At 46.7% G+C, this 18,641-nt stretch overlaps 1 protein-coding gene across 1 annotated transcript in view; it reads right to left on the bottom strand.

Annotated features, from left to right (window-relative positions):
- The window catches only part of LOC310898752 (glycerophosphodiester phosphodiesterase domain-containing protein 5-like), a 32,267-nt gene that overhangs the window by 1,849 nt on the left and 11,777 nt on the right, over window positions 1-18,641 (bottom strand). The window contains 13 exon segments of the mRNA XM_083834180.1: window positions 845-927; window positions 2,044-2,191; window positions 3,920-3,997; window positions 3,999-4,231; window positions 4,759-4,909; window positions 5,764-5,846; window positions 6,189-6,334; window positions 7,821-7,914; window positions 9,235-9,333; window positions 10,903-10,962; window positions 15,514-15,607; window positions 16,455-16,558; window positions 17,298-17,506. Of these exon segments, the coding sequence (XP_083690306.1) occupies window positions 845-927; window positions 2,044-2,191; window positions 3,920-3,997; window positions 3,999-4,231; window positions 4,759-4,909; window positions 5,764-5,846; window positions 6,189-6,334; window positions 7,821-7,914; window positions 9,235-9,333; window positions 10,903-10,962; window positions 15,514-15,607; window positions 16,455-16,558; window positions 17,298-17,480 (1,556 nt within the window). The 5' untranslated portion in view covers window positions 17,481-17,506.

Here is an 18,641-nt window from a genome sequence, read left to right as displayed (position 1 = left end):
ATAGCTGTCTCTCCTTTTCCACACCAAAGCACTCCACATAACCACGCCATGCTTATAAGCAAGCCAGGCTGCTCACCCAGGATCTTCCTGATCTTTCCCCCTGCTGTGACCCGCAGCAGAGCTGTGCTCCCAGCACCCCTGCAGAAAACAGCCCCGAGCTGGCTGGTCTGGTCCCTCCACCCACCCACAGGCAGGTGAAGAGCTGAGCCCAGCACCTCCTGCTGTAGGAGCACAGCCTGGCTTCTGATCCAACCACGGCAGAGCTGAGCATCCAGCAGCCTGACCCCAGTTTCTCCGTTATTAAACATAGATAATGTCTTGGACAGCACAGAAAGAAAGAAAATAGTGTCTGTGACACTCAGGTATTTCTGGGTATATTTCATATTTCAGATAGTTCGTCTGGGAGGATGGATTCCTCAGTGACTCTGATATATGCAGACAGAGACATGAGGTGCACAAATATTAACAATGAGAGCTCTCCTCCTAAGTTACATCCAATGTCCAAATAATCTAAATAGTAAAAAATAGAAAAATCAGTTCGTTTTCCAGCTTTGATAACTGGATTCTGCTGCTACTCTAAACACACCAAGTCTGCACTGAATCCTTTGGGTAGGTGATGTCTGAGTTACCAAAAGGAAAGGGAAATATATAGCAAGCAGGAGCAGTGCAGAGGTTTTTGGAGACTTTAAGGCCTTTTTTTTTTTTTTTTTTTTTTTCTAATTCTTCAAGAGGAAGATGTCCTCTAGAGCAGTTTTAACCCTTCAGGTCACTGAAAGCATCCCTTCGTTCCTCCAAGGGGGACAACAGATGAGGCTAGCACGGCCACTAGCAGCTCAGTAGTTACCAGTGCAGAGCGAAGATGAGTGAGATGAGGAGCACAGAGGCCAGGTCCGTCAGGATCCACATGATGTTGTACTGCTGCGGCGTCTGGAAGGGAACAACAGAGGACGTGTCCAACACCAAGGACCCCGAAATACGCAAGAAAGCTGCTCTAGCTCCTCCTTGCTTCTTGATCCTAGCAATTCAGCTCCCTGGTGTGCATGTGAAGTAATATCCTTACGGTGTTTAAGGTATTTGGTGGCATTTTAAAGAGGTCACCTGCCAGTGGGTGTTGGTGCAAAATCATCAGTCTCAATAAGGACAAGTCCGCTGGGTGGCCAAGGAGACTGGACCACATCACAGTAAATACAACAGGGACTTGTTTGGACAGGCAGGCCCTGTAGTTTCCTTTGCTTCCCTATGACATTAATATCAACAGATGGCGTTTGGCTGCCCCTGGAAAAACTGTACTTAAGTGAAAACCAGAGAGGGGCTGGGTTGGCTCCTGCTTCAAGTCCAAGAGCATCTGAAGATTTGTCCTCACATCAGACCACTCCCGCCCTCAGAATGGACTGAAATGATGCGGTTTTCTGGGTGGGAGATGGAAGCACTGTAAAATCTACTTCAAGAGTGTGAAACCAGTCATTCAGAGTGGTAACCTGAATGCAGGGACTCTGGTGAGACCAGTGACCCAGGTGCTCCGTAGCCCTATAGGTTGTCAAAGGCACAGTAGAGGGCAGACAAGCAATGTGAAAAGTTCCTCACAGCAGGTTTTTTTTTTTTTTTTTTTCCCTTTGGGCTTGTGACAACAGACCAAGTTGAGAAGGAATGTAGGCGTTCCTGGGATTTAGGAACTTTTGACAGCAATAAGGTTCTTTAGAAGCTTAGAGATTGAAATCCTCATGCGATATCCACATGTACCCTCAAAGGCCCCTTCCTTTAACCCTAGACAAGTTTCAGTATGACTTATTTTCCCTCATGTCAGGCCTGAGTCTCCAAGTCCAGCCAACCAGGGTTCTTCTCCATGGACCAAAAAGAACCAGGAAATGAGGGTGATGATACCTGGTATGGCTCAGAGGAATGAGGTAAACCAGGTTCATGTTAAGTCCGTCTGCATGCAGAGGGACTTTATTCATGCACAAATCAGCCCATGGTCTCTAAAGGTAGCCATGAATATCTGCCCCCCATTTTGTACCCCGGGAACAAGGGAGGATCACTGCTTACCATGAGGAAGAGGGGCTGGCTGAGATTCTTCAGCGTGTGGACAGCATTAGTGGTCACAGAGTGTGCCCCCGAGCACCACGCCAGGGAGAAGAGCCACGGCTCGTTGATCACATAGAGGTTGGTGGTGATGTTTGCCTCAGCGTATTTCCTTTAAAAGACCAAGAGGCAATTGCCTTCATTAAGGAAAGCAAGGAGGTTAGTACTTCCTTTGGGCTGAATCAAGGAGAGCTGGCAATTCTGTATGGCAATTCTGTCCTAACTTGTTATAGGACGTAGGTCAGGAACAGAAAGGAAGCCCAACCAGCCAATAATCGGTTGATAATATCTAATTCCAACCCCTACATGGGCAGGGACACCTCCTGCTAGGTCAGGTTGTCCAGAGCCCCTTCCAACCGGCCTTGGGCACCGCCAGGGCTGGGGCACCCCCAGCTCCTCTGGGCAGCCTGGGCCAGGGCCTCAGCGCCCTCAGAGGGAAGAATTTCTTCCCAACGCCTCCCCGAAGCCTCCCCCCTGCCAGGCTCCAGCCGGTGCCCCTCGTCCTGTCCCCCCAGCCCTGACAAAGAGTCCCTCCCCAGCTTCCCTGCCCCCCCTGCAGGCCCTGGCAGGCCGCTGGCAGCTCTCCCCGGGGCCTTCTCTTCCCCAGGCCCACCACCCCCAGCTCTCTCAGCCTGGCCCCACAGCAGAGCTGCTCCAGCCCCTGAGCATCCTCGCGGCCTCCTCCGGGCCCGCTCCAGCAGCTCCGTGTCCTTGTGCTGGGCCCAGAGCTGAACGCAGCGCTGCAGGGGGGGCCTCCCGAGAGCGGGGCCCAGGGGGACAATCCAGCTGGGGGCTGCCAGCTCATATTCAGTATTCCACCTAAAAATGCATTTGTCATCTCCCAATAGTGTGTTTAAAATAATCTTCAAGGTCATTATTCACATTTCTTATGTTTGCAGCAACAGCTGGCCATCTGTGATGTCCTTATAAGTTACTGAAATTTAATATGAAGTGATACCATTTCTCTGTATAACTCTAAGGGAATGTATCATCAGTATGAGTATTTGTAAATTTATCTATAGTCTGCCCAGGATTTACCCAGATTTACCCAGATGGATCTACCTAGCATTTTAAATGTTGGGAAAATTATCATTAAGAAAACATGGACATTATTATTATCCAAAGGGCTAAACGTTTTCTTATACTTGTTTTTAATTATTTTTCAATGCTTTTGAGCATGGGAAAGAACAAAAAATCCTGTTTACAAAAGGAGAGCTGGATAGGTAAGACATTTCATATGTGTTTTTAAAAATATCTGTTTATGTAAGACAACCATTTTGGAGAATCCTTCAATAAATGTGGAGCTTTCCATTGGAGAGATTACACTGTTAGTGTGTCCCAAGCAACAGAGTACTGGTAGCAACAGAGACAATAATGAAGTCTCCAAAATACCATCTACAAGAGTGTTGTGTTCTCTCACCACAGCATTATGCACTCACACCGATGTTTGTGGAGGCCATAGGAGGTTAAATAGTTGTTTGTTCATTCTCTATGGTTCATTATTAGCAATACTGAGGATGGCATGTGTAGAAACCTGGAGACACCTGCATCCTTCTAGTCAGAAAATCCTTAGATCCCAGTGAAGTAGATATGGACTTGGACAAGGAGGGGTGCTACCCTCCTTGCTACGTATGCTACCTCTTGGCCCTACACGGGGTATACAGTAGGAATGAAATAAAGTCCTTCAACTCCAAAATGTAACAGGGTTGGCCACAACCTAAAAGAGCTCTTGCCAAAAATGGTGTAGATCCTAGAGCTGGTCACCGGAGGGAGGCATTGCCACACACATGAAGCAAATATCCTCTAGACAACAGCACTTCGGGCTGAAACTGCAACCTACCGGATATCTTCACTGGACATTTCAGTGTAGGCCAGATTGAGTTTGACAATATTGTCCATCAATAGGTCTTCAACTGGGCCAGCCTACCAGATTGGGTCTAATCCCGGACTCATTGAGGATGACTTCCAGGGTTCTGTTGATCCACGAGTACCTGTAAGGATGTTTCTCTGGAGGGCGGTAGAGATCAAATATAACAAGTTTATTCTGACTGTCTGCAAGGCGCAAGAAATTACTTAGCTTGTAAATTGACTGATTCATTGCCTGGTTTTGATCTGCCCTTGACAGTGAGCCCATGCATGAAAAGGGTTTGTCCTAGAAACAAACAGATGTAAAAAGGAAATCAGTCAGCCAGTCATATCTAGGAGCAAGCTGCATGCAAACATTTCATACCTCTGTAAGCGAAAAAGTTTGGCATCAACCCTCAGTAGGTGAGGATATTCTATTCTGCTTAGCTCTTCTACCTGAGAAACATGGATAATTAACCCAGATGACACTGCTTCTGGGACATAAATTGTGTAGCTAGCTCTGCTGTTCTTCTCTGTCCCATCACGTAAACCGTATTACACACAGCACCTTGCACAAGTACCTGTTTTCTTCTTTCTCCAGACCATCTGTTCTGCTGCTGCCATGATAAGGAGCTACAAGAACACCCACCAGCCAAACAAAATAGGTCTCCTAGGCCTAAAGGCCAAAAGGACAAAGCAAGGAGACCCCCAACTGAATGACTTCTACCAACTAAGTGTGGGCTCAACCAAAAGTTTCTCTCCTAACTTTCATACTAATAAGCTGTAGCCAGCCAGTGTCTCTTCTACAACATCACAGTCATTTATGGTGCTTGCCTTAAGGAACCATGCTCCAGCATTCAACTCCTTCAGGGTATCCCAGGAGAACAAGGCTGCATTTTGAGCAGTGTCGTTGGGATAGACCTCCCTGATGTTGGTTGTCCTCCTCAGGCTGCTGTCATGCATGAGGAAAGGAACTCCGTCGTAGCTGTTGGAGAGCAAGAATTCAGGTCACCTGGAGTGGAGATCATTCATGGCACAAGCAGAGTCAAACCAGGTGAGAACAACGTGTGGGCCACCATGAATGCAGCAGTACAGCCTCCCTTAGAGCAGAGGGTAGGGTAGGAAAGAAGGCTGACACTCAAGATACCAAACTGTTTCAAGCTTAAATATTTCTGGGTGACCTTGGTGAAGCTGTACCTCACTGTGACTCATTTTTCTCAGGGGCAAAGTGGAGATGGTGGCATTTATGCCTGCCAGCCCCTAAAAGAAAATGGGTAGTAACTTGTGGCCAAAGGCTCTTTTTGCTGACACCAAAGTGCTTCTACAGGTTTCAGAGGACTGAAGTTTAAATGGATAGAAAGGCAAAATTCTCTTTTATAGAAAGGTCTTTATTAATAGAACACCTAAGTATTAGTATTTTAGTTACTTAGTGCCTGGAAACTGCTCATCCTGCCCAGTAGGTTAGAAGGTCATGGCAAGGAGTCCCATACACAAAGGTAATTAAAGGTCTAGTAATTATATCAATGATGGCACAGGTCTAAATACAATTTTCTGGTGGTTTCTAGGCCTGATAAGACCTTCAGTGAGGCCTGGAAGTCAGACTACAGTAGGAACTTGTCTCTGTATGTTGCAAAAGTATTTAAAATATACTGTAGAAATAATGACTGTTAGATAAGAGCTTATTGAGAAGAGCCATGTCCCACAGCCCTTAGCATCATGCAGCAGCTGAGGGACCCTGTCCCAGCCGTTGGCAGAACCAAATTGCCCAAAATTACATGGCTCCAAAGGCAACTCTTAGAAGAAGTATCTGCTTTGGGAAGTGTGATGTTTTTCCCTTACCTAATGGTGACATCTGTTTCAAGACCATCCCCACCATGTTCAATTGTCTTCTGAAATGACATCTCAGTGTTTTCTGGTGCCAGCTGGGGAAAAAAAATGGGCCATGAGCAGACTGGCTTTAGACACACTCTGGAGGACTCTGTAAATACTTTCTGTCTCCTTGTAACGCCTGTTTTGTATTAAAGGACCACCATTATCTTGTTAAAGTCTCCCGTTTGCTTTCTTCCACCTTAGCCACCAAACCCACCATGTCTCTCAGGGTTCCCTGTTAGCAAACCCACAGAGCGATCATTTGGCACACAGTTCCAAACGGAAATGTCTCCCTTTCCACCCTCCATTGATTTCTTGGGGGGAAAAAATGATGATGATGAAGGCAACAGCACACAGGATGAGGAAATGATGTAAAATAGCTTCTCCAAACCTACCATCGGTGCTCCGCGGTGTCCAATGAGGGCTGGCTTTGGTCCAAGTGTCCCCTCCTCTCTGATGCAAGGAGAGTACATCCCCAGAGGTATCAAGAAAAGAAAGAGAAGGATAGCCAGGTATGGACCAACAATTACCACCTGAACAACTGCAAAAATTTGAAGGAGGAATGCTAGAGTTAATCCATTTGGTAGCACAGCGTTTGCCTTGCAGCTTGACTTTTAATACAGCCCTCCAGCTAAGTAACTGTTGGGCTTTGTCCCATCCCATTTTCCATCCCTTCTTCCCCTAATTTTCACCGTCTGTCCAAACAATACAGTCCAGGACAAAGAAGGATTTGGGCTGTTTAGGCTAGGATTGCAAGTTTTGTGCTGCAATTGCATCTCACTATGCCTTCCAGCAAGACACAGCCTTCATTTCTTTTTCATTGGAGATGATGCAATGCAATTTCCCCCACCTGTAGAGGAATGATCCTCAACAGAAGGATGCTTTTTTTTTTTTTTTCTTACTCAAATAAGAGCAGGCAACATTTTAAAGTTTCATTCCCCTCCAGGTGAATGCTTCCCTGGTTCCTTCAGACTGCTGTCAGTGGCTTTCTGTATGTGACATGCAGTCTCCTACTGACACTGACTGCATGGGTACTGCATCTCAGAAACCTGCCAAGTCATTACCTATGGTCTCTGGAGTCTGTTGACATATTACTCAAGAGTCCCAGTGGGCAACCTTCACCTCAGAGAATGAAACAGTTCCTCTGAGAAGCACCTGTGCACCAAAATTCCTTATTTAGGTGGGTACCACCACCCCTCTGCACACTGTATTAGTGGCTCTGAAAGAACTTGGGGTTACACCAAGTCAATGTATGGAGTTGAGTGACCATTAGGCACAGTGGGTTGTAAAGTCTTGGGTCCCAACATGTTCCTCCCTACCCCCAGCTGCAGTTAAATGTAGAGAAATTCCTAGGTAGGAAACAAAATGCTCCCACCAGCACATTCTGTCTGAAGTCAATGGTTTCTGTTACAACTCAACATCTGCAGATGGGTGTCATGTAGACAACACTGGATATATGGAGAAACTGGGTCAGAGAAAAAGAGCCAGAGCCAGGCTCTTCTGCAGTTGTTCTTGACTCCTTGCCCTTACACTTCCTGGAGCTCTCAAAGGGATAACACCAGGAAAGGAAAGCAAAATTCCTTAACAACCAATCTGAAAGCTCTTTTCCCCATCCTATCTGGCTTCTCCTAAGATCCTCTAGTATGGACTGACTTTCTGAGACAGTGAAACTGAGCATAGCAATTTCGGACACTGGTTGCTCTCTCCTGCAAAATTCTGACCAAATTTTCACGCATGATCTAGAACTTGGGGACTTTTGCTAATCTCCTTATCTTTAGGGCTTGTCACTACCTTGGTATACACCAAAACTTTGCAAGGTAGCATGCAAATCACTAACAAGTATGGACAGGCCCGAGACAGTGCATAGGCTAAGCCCCAGCCCTGCTAATTTCTCTGGAATACTCAAAAACTAAAATTCAACTCTAGCTGGAATGTGGATGTGGGAGGAAACGGCTCCTGCACGCTTGATTTTCCACACTGATATGTGTCTTTTGTCATACAGGGAGCAGGAAGCAGAGCTACTGTACCTTTCTTATCTGCTCTGATGGCATACAGAGCCATGGGCCAGGAGAGGAGGACCATGATAGTTATTGCCCCTATGTGGAGATAGGGGGCTGTGATCTGGAAAGGAGAAAAAAGGATTTTATTCAAAGGATGAAGTGTCGATACAGACAGAAACAAGCCCCAACACAGCTGCAGCCTCCCACATAGATGGGCTCCTGCTGTGGACATCAGCAGTTTATCTTCTCTCCCACACCCAGGTTGGATCCACAAAACACCTCCTGAGTCAGGGCAGAGAGATGTGCCTGGCTGGTTCCCCGCACTGAGGAGTGCTCCTCACTTCAGTATAAAGCTCTCCTTTCCTCTCAACCAGCCAAAAGGGACAAGTCTGTCCTTGTCCAGGATGGTTTGGCAAACAATCACCTTTACTACTACGTCATAACCTGTGAACATCTTCCAGAGAGCACCAGTTTTAATCCAATCTAATCCAGTCCAATCTTATCCATGTAACAGTCATCTCCACTGCAACTAAATCATCAATCTAATGTCAACAAACCGGAATTTCCTCAGCCTTTCCTACCGCTTGGCCAACTCTCTAAAATGTAAGGGTTGAAGAAAAGCAGAAGTCATTGAGAGATGTCATTGTGTGTGAGAACGTCTGCCCTGGATACCTGATCCCAACTTCTTTTGACCAGAAGCAGGATGCAGTTGCATAAACAAAGGTGCCACCTGAGATGTCCAGGATATTTGAGATAGTTATGCAGGGCTAGTGGACAGAACACAGGATCTGCTAAAGACTGGTGTCCTTTGGGAACAGCAGCTGAAGCATCTCAAAGGGCATGAACACCCAAAATAAACCACACCTGTGGGAAACCCAAAAGATTTTGTGTCTCCTTCTCCCCATCCTCCTCCCCTAGAGTCTGAAAAGGGGAGGAGAAGCTGACACTTTCTCTTTACCTTTGCCAGTGCATTAGCCCTGATTCCCTTCCTCAGGGAATGAAGTTCTTCTGGGTCGCAGGAGACTGAAATTGGGCTAATGCTAAAAGCTGCTGAGCTGGCATGAGCTGAGTAGGGAGTGAGTTCTCACTCCAGTAACCCCACCAGCCAAACGGATCTGATTTACCTGCCCTCAGCACCTGCTAATTAACAGTGCACTTAAAACAAGTTTGCCAAAAAAAAGGGAAAAAAAGATACGACTTCCCCAAAGGAGACATGTTATATCAAACAAATAGCTTGATACCAAACCTCAGGTCTTGGCTTCCTTCCTTCCTACGGGAAATGTTAAGTCTTAATAAAAGTCTATGCAAAACTGCACAGACTGCCAGGAAAACCCATGTGAAAAACATTTACCATATGGAATATTTTCCACTGATTGCCACACAATACTTCAAGAAACCAGTTGCTTTTTTCAAAGAACCTCCTTTCAAACAAACCTCTTACCTGGAATGAGAGGCGGACTGTTTTCCACTGATCTCCCCAGAGTACAGATAATATGAAGAGGGCTGTGATAGAGAAGCCCAGGACAAGAAAAGTCCCAATCTGGGGAGATACAAAGGACATTAATAAGCTTTGGTATTTCTGCATAGGGTGTGCAATCTATTTGCCTAACAGGCTTCTTTAATCAGCTTGGACTCAATACATTCGGGATGCACAAGCTTGGCTGTGCCACTTCATAGACAAAGAGATCTAATGGGACTAAAACCAGACCCACAGTGCTATAAATTGGATTTTCTGTATGGCAAAACTGATTTTACAAGTTAAGTACCTAACCTGAGTCAGCCCTCAAGGCTCCCTCTCTAGTCACGGGAGAAAGAGAGGAATTTACAGAGGTGATCCATTTCCACTTGCTTTATGATAAGGGATGCCTCTCTCTGTCTGTTGATGCAGATGGAGCCTAGATGAACAACTATCGTTAAATTCTGTAGTTGGCTGAACTCAGAAACACCAAGTTAAACCCAAAAGAGACATCAGCACAGCTTCCTTATGCTGAGTTGCTTTGGAAGAGGCTTCAGCAACTGCAAACTTTTCTGTAGTTCAGAAATAAGAATTTAATCTTTAACTAAAAGAAAAGTGAAGGGGTAGCTCATTCTGTGCTGTGGCTTCTTGCCCAGGTTGGTACCAAGCAGTTATGATGGCAGGCTCTTCCTGGAACCTTATTTGTCTGCTGAGAACTAAACACAAGTAGAAACTGGAACCAAGGCCCTAACTAGTCTTCAGGGAGATCCTACAGATCAGCATCCTAATAATCAGCCCCTAATCTCTTCCACATAGGGACGCAGTGTTGGTATTTTCCACAAATTGCTCTACAGCTTTCTGGATCTTCTGGAAGCCCATTTTTGATAGTAAAATTGATCGTTTCCACTGTGTAAATGAAGAAACAGAGGATGGAGTATTCTGACATTCAACTATTCCCCTTCACAGCAAGATTTGCAATCTTATTACGCTTTCCCCTAAGCTTCATGGCTTATTTTTTAAAAGCCTCACCTGGCTTTCAAGAAGTTCTTAAGAAAGGTGGTTTCTAAAGCATCATTTTGCAGCAACAGCTCCCTGAGGAGTTGTTTCTATGCCTTCCAAACTCCACGTGGCTTTTCCAAAACCACCCCAAGACGAAAAGACACGGGGCACCAGGATGCCTTGGAAAAGCCAGGTTTCTGTTCTGCAGAGGAAGCAGCCACTGTTTTTAAAGCTGTTGGGTCCTGCTACAGGGACTTACGCTGTGCTCCTCATGGAAACTTTGCCTTTGTCTACATGCAACCACATGTAGGCATGTCAAATGCAGACATCCTCACCTCAGTGAGTCACCACGGGCTCCTTTTAGAGCCAGTGGGGAAAAAAGGTACTTTAGGTGTGATTCATCTCATCTCAATTTAAGTGTCTATGACCAGCTGGATGATTTGCATCCTCGGAGGGTTCATTTCCCTCATCTGACTGCACAGGGAGCTTGGGGTGATTAGCTCACTTGGAGATATCATTAGTACGGATATTTAAAGCCTCCTAAGATTAACCTCCTCCCTCTCTCCTATGATCTAAGCTGTTTTGCATGCAGGGAAACACCACAGGCTGATGGTTTAAAGCATGGTTAGGGTTACCAGAAAACCCTCTCCCCACCTTGTGACTCCAGTGCAGGTACAGCTGCTGACCTTCTGCAAGCAAACACATCGCTAGGACCTGGGAAAGCAAGAAGAGATTGTTTGCATCCTGGTACAAAATGACAAAATGAGGCATTTCTGGAATTATTTTTGTATAGGGAAGTCACTTTACTCTAGACCTTTGTGCACAATGGCAAGGCAGGACAGGTGGATGGAGAGAAGCGGTTATTGCTACAGTAAATATGTTCCTGAAATGGCCAAGCACTCACCAAAACTGCCTTGTAGGGTCAAAACCTTCTCATGGGTGACAGATAGTTGAGCATTTTGGGGTACACACTTTGTGACTGCACTCTGATATATAGAATATGGCCTGGGCCAGCAGCCATGACATGAAAAATAGAGCAGCAACCTTACTTTTTTTCTATGTATTTGTTGTCACTAAAGGCACATCATCCATGGGGGACAGCTCAGGGAATAAAAGTCTCAAAAAAAACCCAAAAACACAAAACAAACAAACAAACAGAAAAACAGAGCAGAGAGCAAAGGAAAGCACACAGTGACAGTAATTGCAAGAAATGCAAGAAATGCACATCTCAGAACGTGGAAAACTGCCTTGGAGATTCAAAACCTCTGGTTTGTATTAGGTTAATTTTTAATTCCCAGCTGTGGCCCTATGGCTGGTGTGCTCCTTTCCCTGCTGGCAGGTTGGAGCCCTTGGGGATCAGGGTCCCTTAAGGACAGCAAAAACCCCAGCCAGGGCAGGGGACAACCTGAGATGCCCTGAACACCAAGTAAAGGATGAGGAAAACCAGTCCGTGGCTCTTCTGGAGACTAGCTTCAGGTTGTCACAGACAACTGATGAACCTGATGACAAGTTTCACCAGCCCAGATGCCTTGCTGCTGTGCAAACACGTGGGTCTATGCTCAGGTGCATGGAGCAAGCTTCCCAACAAGTGTAAGGGATGGTCTGGGAACCAGTATCACCAGATATGAGGGTTTAGAGAAAAAACATCTGTTAGCAGTCATCAGTGCTCCACTGAGACGATAATTTATGATCCAGGTCCTTGCAGACTGTAACACAGTGGGACTGTGTGAAAGCAGGACAAAGAGATTTAGGGCAATAATGTGCTGGGAAGGGGAGCTGTTCTCCTGAAACCCAACTATAAAGGAATGTAAGGTGATTCCGACCCAGCTACAAATACCCTCTCTTTCCAGGATGATGCTGATTTGAGGCAAGATAAGCTCAGCAGAGAATACAGATCAGCCTTTAAGGGCTACTTGACATGTCAGCCTCCTTTAATTGAATCCTACACCCAGGACATGATGAGTAACCGCGGGAGCAGTTCACAGAGAACTGAATTACTGCTGAAGATCTTAAACCAGGCACATTTAAATAAGCCATTTTAGAAAAATGAAGGGAAAAGACACTTTCAAAATCTCCCCTTTTCTTCAAGCAATGTTACGAAGACTTGGTCCATGCCTAAGGTGCATCCAAACGCCTACTTCAGAGGCCGTGCTCAACTAGACTCTCCCCTGCTACTCCTGTGTAACTTTCCTACAAAAGATGCAGCATATTTGGGGATGACATTGGAGGAAAAGCTCATTTTTATGGATAGAGGTAACGGCTCATTACCAGCTTACAAGAAGAATAATCACCAAGTTTCATCCTCGGATGGTGAAGGAGGAACTCTTGCAGTTGCTCCACTGGTCACTGGAGGAGAACACGTCTTGATGGACCGGTGAGATGATGTGATGTGGACAAGATCTGTCCTCTGTGTGCTCTGGCTCCTCAAAAGCTGCCTCAGGACCTGTCTGATCTGCTCTTCCATGGAGAGCAGCTGTGTTTAGCAGTGTCTCACACGGTTCCACCTACAGCAAGACTTCTTCAGGCCAAAGGACAACCACCACCAGCAGGTCTGGCTCCTCCAAACTGCTCCTACACATACCCTGGGATTCACTGCAATGGGGGCTTGACAGCACAAGCCAGGTTTCTACATTCACTTTCTGGCAAAAAAAAAAATGCAGGCTTTCAGAGCTTCCATGATACCCCAGTCCCTCAGGGATGAAGGCTTGAGGTCACTCTTTGGGCTTCAGTGCCAATGTACAATTTTGAGTCCTCTTCTTAGCGTATGAATGCAGAGGCCCCAGCACATCTGAACCCCTTTACATTATACAGTCAGGAGTTACCTCCTCAAAAACCCCTTGGAATGAATGTGTTTAACTGCAGAGAGGCAAATATCATCTTCTGTGTTTGAAAGACTGAACAAGAAAGTATTTTTCTTCTCCCCTGAGCCTGAACTGTCCTGCAACAAGACCCCGCAGCTTAACCTTTTAGCTCTAATGGGGATGAGAAGATTGCCTTGGGAGTGATAACAATTAAATTAATTGAAACTGATTGTCTGAAGAAAATTACACTGATGCATGCAGGCGGAGAGAGCCTCTGCACAGACAGCAAGTGCTTTGTTGTGCAGCACTTTGTTCAGCCACTGGTGGCTGCTGGGCAGAAGAGTGTTTGCTTCAGTGGTTCACAATAAGGACGTGGAAGGAGGCCTCCAGGCCCCAGTTGGGTGGAGGAAGAGACTACGATGCTCACAAACAAAACCACGCCAAGCACTGCTTGCTGTAAAAACTCTGCTCCAGCAAGGGCATCAGCGTGCTCAGCTTTCTGACACACGGGACTAGTGATGCAAAACATCACAAGGAAGCATTGCCTGGGTGAAGATCTCTGGTCCTTCCTGCAACACGTGGAATCCTCCCTCCTCCACATCCCCATCCCATGTCCCTGCAGGTCAGGATGTCTGTCCCAGGTGATTGAAATTGGCTGATTCAGCCAAAAACTGTTGAGAAATAACAGGCAGGCAGCACAGCCAGCCTCTTAGGAAACAAGGCAAAAGCAAGTTTTCACACGGAGCCAACATGGTCACAGCCCACCATGGTTCAAAAAGGGTTTCTACGTGTGCCTAAGACCTGGTGAAGAACAGACCATGGTTTAACCTAAGTCTAGCTACGATGTGTGATACCAACAGTCTTGTAGGGAAGTCACACATCACAGGAACCACCAGTGGCTCAATGCAGAAGGCATTTCTGCTGTGTTACGCCCCCTGAACATCACTTGGGTAGGAGGGAGAAGTGCTCAGGGAAGTGCCAGCTGGCTGTGGTTGCTCAAGAGTGCTGAACCTCTGGAGATGAATGTTTTTGCTGGGATAGCAGTAGCCTGATGCACCCCAAGGTGGGAGGTCCCTGACTTGCTGTAGCCATGCCCTGCCTCTTTTGCCTCTGTGGAAAGCCACTGCACATTTTGAGATAGCAGGAGCACGAACAGCCTTGTGCCTCCCAGAACTTAACATCAGTGCATGCAGGAGTCTTGCCAAATTAGGCACGATGGACATAATGATGCAAGCAAGAAGGGCAAGTGCCCTTAGAAATACCCAGTGACTTTAGGTGGGTTACTTAACAGCTTCATGAAGATGAGGAGCAAATGGATCCTGACCGCACATGCATCTTTGGCAAAGCTCAGAGTTGCCCAAAGTAACATTGCAACCACCAAACTACCCACACTGATCCATTAACACCAGGAAAGCTAGGTAGACCTAGCTAAATAACAGAGATTAAGCTCTACAGCCACCAGCACGCCTCAAAATCCTTGTAATTAAATATTGTTATTTGACCTACTTAAAGATAAGTTATTCCACAGCTTTTATAATGCTATTGATTGCTTGTAGCATGGCCAAGCAGCTGTCCTATTTCTCACTTTGTTATTTTATTGCTAGCACTGAAATAAAATCACTATTTATTTGTACTTCAGCAGGGACAAAGGACCTTGGAAATCTGTTGTGTTGGGCACTGCGTGAGCAAGGCTAAGAGAGGTTCCCTGCCACGGGCAATTTACAGGCTGGCTATATGATGAGACGTCAATGAACGGGTAGGAGCAGCAGGAACTGATGATAAAAGCCAGTTGCCTTGGTCACAGAGGTGAGTCAAAGCCACAGCGTCAGCCCCAGCACCTGGCATCTCAAAACGCAAGCTGGAGCAGGAATGAGACTGAAAGTGGGGAAAATTTAATGCAGTTTGGAAAAGTGAAGACCTCAGGAACATAAACCTCTTTGGGCATAAATTTAAGGAGTGTTTTGTGACCACATCTGCGGTCTCCAACTGGAGACAAGCCCTCCAGCAAGGCAGAGAGAATCAAGGCAGCTTTAGTGATAATGTTTCCCTTCTTCTCATGAGTTTTACACTTCAGGGTTAGAGGAATAACTCTACTTTGACAACCCATCACCACTACAAGACTCAGATCTCCATACTTCCCTGCTGTCAAATAACAAAACTCAGCTTCCACATAACCAATACTGGCACAGCTTTCCTTGTTTTGATGGAGAAATGGGTCAAATTCACCAAAGGGAAATCACTGAGGGAAATCACAGAACCTACATCTAGCTCAGAGACACCTGTGTTGAAAATGCTCATCCGCAGGTGGGAGAAAGTACCACAAATGCTCATTGTGTTCCCAGTCCTCCCCAGGTAGCTACTGTCAAGCGTCAGGGCAAGGCTGAACTTTGGTCTGACACATTAAACCATCCCTGTATTTATTTTCTAGGCCCGTAACTCACTCCTTAACAGGAGCCTTACTTACCAACAGCAGCGCGATGTACATGAACAGGATTGCAGCCACTACCAGGAGAACAAGAGACCAGAGGAACCAGAAGCCCAGGTTCCCATAGTTATACCTAAAAAGCAATAAAACCTTATCATAGCATTTGTGGCACGTTAGCAGAAGGGGCTGCAGGGAAAATATATTTGAAGGAGAAAACGCCAGAAAGCTGGAGGAGCTACAGAGGCGTATCCCAAGCAGAGAGAGGGAAGCTTTCCTTTCTATCCAAAGGCTCAATAACATTATTACACCTGAATAACATTATTACACATTATTATATATTATTATATATTACATATATATTTTATATATTATATATAATATAATATAATTATTATTATATATTTGTATTATATATTATATTATATATAATATTATATATATTATATTATTATAACAATGAATAACATTATTACACCTCCCCTTCTCATGGTATTTGAGCTATCTGGATGGCATCTGATTTTAGGGGCCAGATTTACATAACTGCTACCTACACAGTGCAGAAGGAAAGGATTTGCATAAAACCACACTGGTTATTTCTCTGTCTCCAGACTGGGAACATGAAATTCTCTTTGCTCTGCGATAGCTGCTGCAATACCTCTGATGCCAGCCACTATGCTTCTTCGGAGGGAACAGGAAAAAAGGAAAGATGACCAAGGGAAGGAAAGAGCCATTTAGTCCCTTTCATTCACCATTTTTGCAACAGCGGCTGTTATCTTTCTCACAAATCCACACTTAAACCTGTACACCGTAGCCAAGCAAAGGGCAGAGCCTCAGCACCTCTGGAGACCCTGGGAGTTCATTTAGGGTGCCAGAACCAAGATGTGAAGGGACCAAAGCTTTGGCTCGTGACTGAAGTGCCCGGCCTACCTGGGGTGTCTCATTAAAACCCGAGTGGGAAAGGAGGAAAACGTGGCACTTACCAGTCAAAGTTGTTGTAGTCATTTTTCGCTTCACCCCACATGTACAGGAAGACGAGAGAAAAGCAGAAAGCTCCAACGAGCAATGGGAAAAACACGCATTCCCGCTAGAGAGGGAGACGAAGGACAATCGGTCAGAGCCTCGTTCACTCCAAAACAAGCAGAGCAAACAGCAGTCACTGCTTGCTTCTAGGCTGTCCGTGAAACACGTGGCTTGATGCTGGACCTTCTGAAGCCGACCTTCTCCTACGAGGAGAGGCTGCGAGAGCTGGGGCTGCTGGGCCTGGAGCAGAGGAGGCTCCGGGGGCTGCCAGCCATGGCCACCAGCACTGCCGGGAGGTGCCGAGAGGCCGGAGCCAGGCTCTGCTCAGGGGTGCCCGGGGCCAGGCCCAGAGGCCCCGGGCCCAGCCTGGAGCCCAGGAGGTGCCCTCTGCCCCTCAGGAAGCACTGCTGGGCTGGGCGGGTGCCGGAGCCCTGGCACAGGCTGCCCAGAGAGGGGCTGGGGGCTCCTCCTTGGGGATCTCCAGCAGCCGCCTGGACGTGGGGCTGGGCCCCCTGCTCGGGGTGGCCCTGCTGGACCAGGGCTGGCACCACAGGGACCCGCAGCTGCCCCACACCACCAGCCACACGGGGACACTCTCTCCATGGTGGCACAGACAAACTGAGCCTGCCAGAGAAGCACAGCAAGCCCTCCAGCCCCAGGAGCTGCCATCTAGGACACCAAGAGACCGCGCTGGGCTCTAAGGGAGGTGAGGCCTTTGACCCACAGCATCAACTGCTTCTCAGCTTGGACTGACTTTTCCCAGTGCAGAAATGAATGTCTTTGCTGATTCTGAGCTAATTTACCGTCTTGCAGCAGCATTTCCCAGGCTCGGTCCTTCTGCGTTGGTACCGCTTCCACCGGCAGCTGTAGAAACCCGCCAGGCAGGAGATGAAGGGCTGGTGCTCGTACCTCTGCAGCAAGTGCCGACGTACCACCTTCAGCTTCCCAAACTTGATCCTCTTGAGGCTGGTGGAACTGGCCTCCATCTGAAGAGCTTTATCTCATCTTCCTCCTGAAATGAGGTCACAAGATTGATGTGAGTCTCCTTGCCTTCGGGGTAAGCTTTTTGTGTCAGAAGGAGAGGAATTGTTCCCAAGAGGATGCAAAGACCAGCAGGAAAGGTGGCTGAGGACACCCCACCTAACTTTACACCCCTGAGAGAGATGTCTAGAAGAAAAGTACGGTCATTTCAAGTCCCCTGAGTGGTCAGTGGTTATAACTTTGGTGCTCTGCATCACCTCTGAGGGAACCTCTGCCTCCCTTTGACTCTACAGGGAGCTCTGGGAAAGGAAATCATTAACTTTAGCCCTCCATGCAGATTCCCAAATAATGTCAGATGAACCTGAGATGAACTTAGCCATGGGAATTAGCTCAATATCGCTGTGACCTCTCTGCAACCCCTTACCAGTTTAAGTAGTTCAGGTAGGAAAGGGACCAAAACTCTCCCAGGACACAGCCCTCTTATCCCAGAAAAACTGCAGCGCTGCAGAGACCGATCCCTGATGGAAAAACTATTTCCTGACTCAAAGAGCTCTACTGGCAGCGTGTTGGAAGGCCAGAAAGAACAGCTGTAAAGATGCACACATGGGAGATCTGTTCATAATCGGGACTTTAAACAAAGACTCCGGTGGTAAGTTGCAGCCGGTGTTAGCAGTGAAGCAAACAGCACAGGGGTTGTGCCAGCAAAGAGCAATTTGCCCAGCAGGGCACTGTCGAGACCACAAGGAAACATTAAGGAAAAATAGTCCTGTGTTGGCAGACGAACAGGCACCGCTATCCATCGCTTCTTTGGAGAACAGAGATAGCCTGAGATGCTCTCCGAGTGCCATAGTGCCCCTGAGTCCATACCGGTCATGTTCAGATGCAGGCATATCTGCTGCAAAGTCCCAGCTCAGGAGTCCAATCCCCTTAATTTATCTGATGTAATAACAGTAATTTAAGAGCAAAAATGAACAGATTGCTGCACTACACACGCGGGTAAAATGTACACGTAAATAGTTTGCAAACAACTCCAAGTCCTGCGTTTCTTTGCAGAAATGAATGGATAACAGCTTGCAAATTGACACTACATAAAAACAACCCCAAAAATCCAGCCCTATGATCAGTTTGCAGAAGGCACAAATAAAACAAGATGCAAGTTAAAACGG

Source organism: Anser anser (genome assembly GCF_964211835.1).
Source record: "Anser anser genome assembly, chromosome: 1".
NCBI lineage: Eukaryota > Metazoa > Chordata > Aves > Anseriformes > Anatidae > Anser > Anser anser.
Note: the sequence above shows the minus strand (reverse complement) of the source record. Positions and strands in the feature narration are given on the sequence as shown.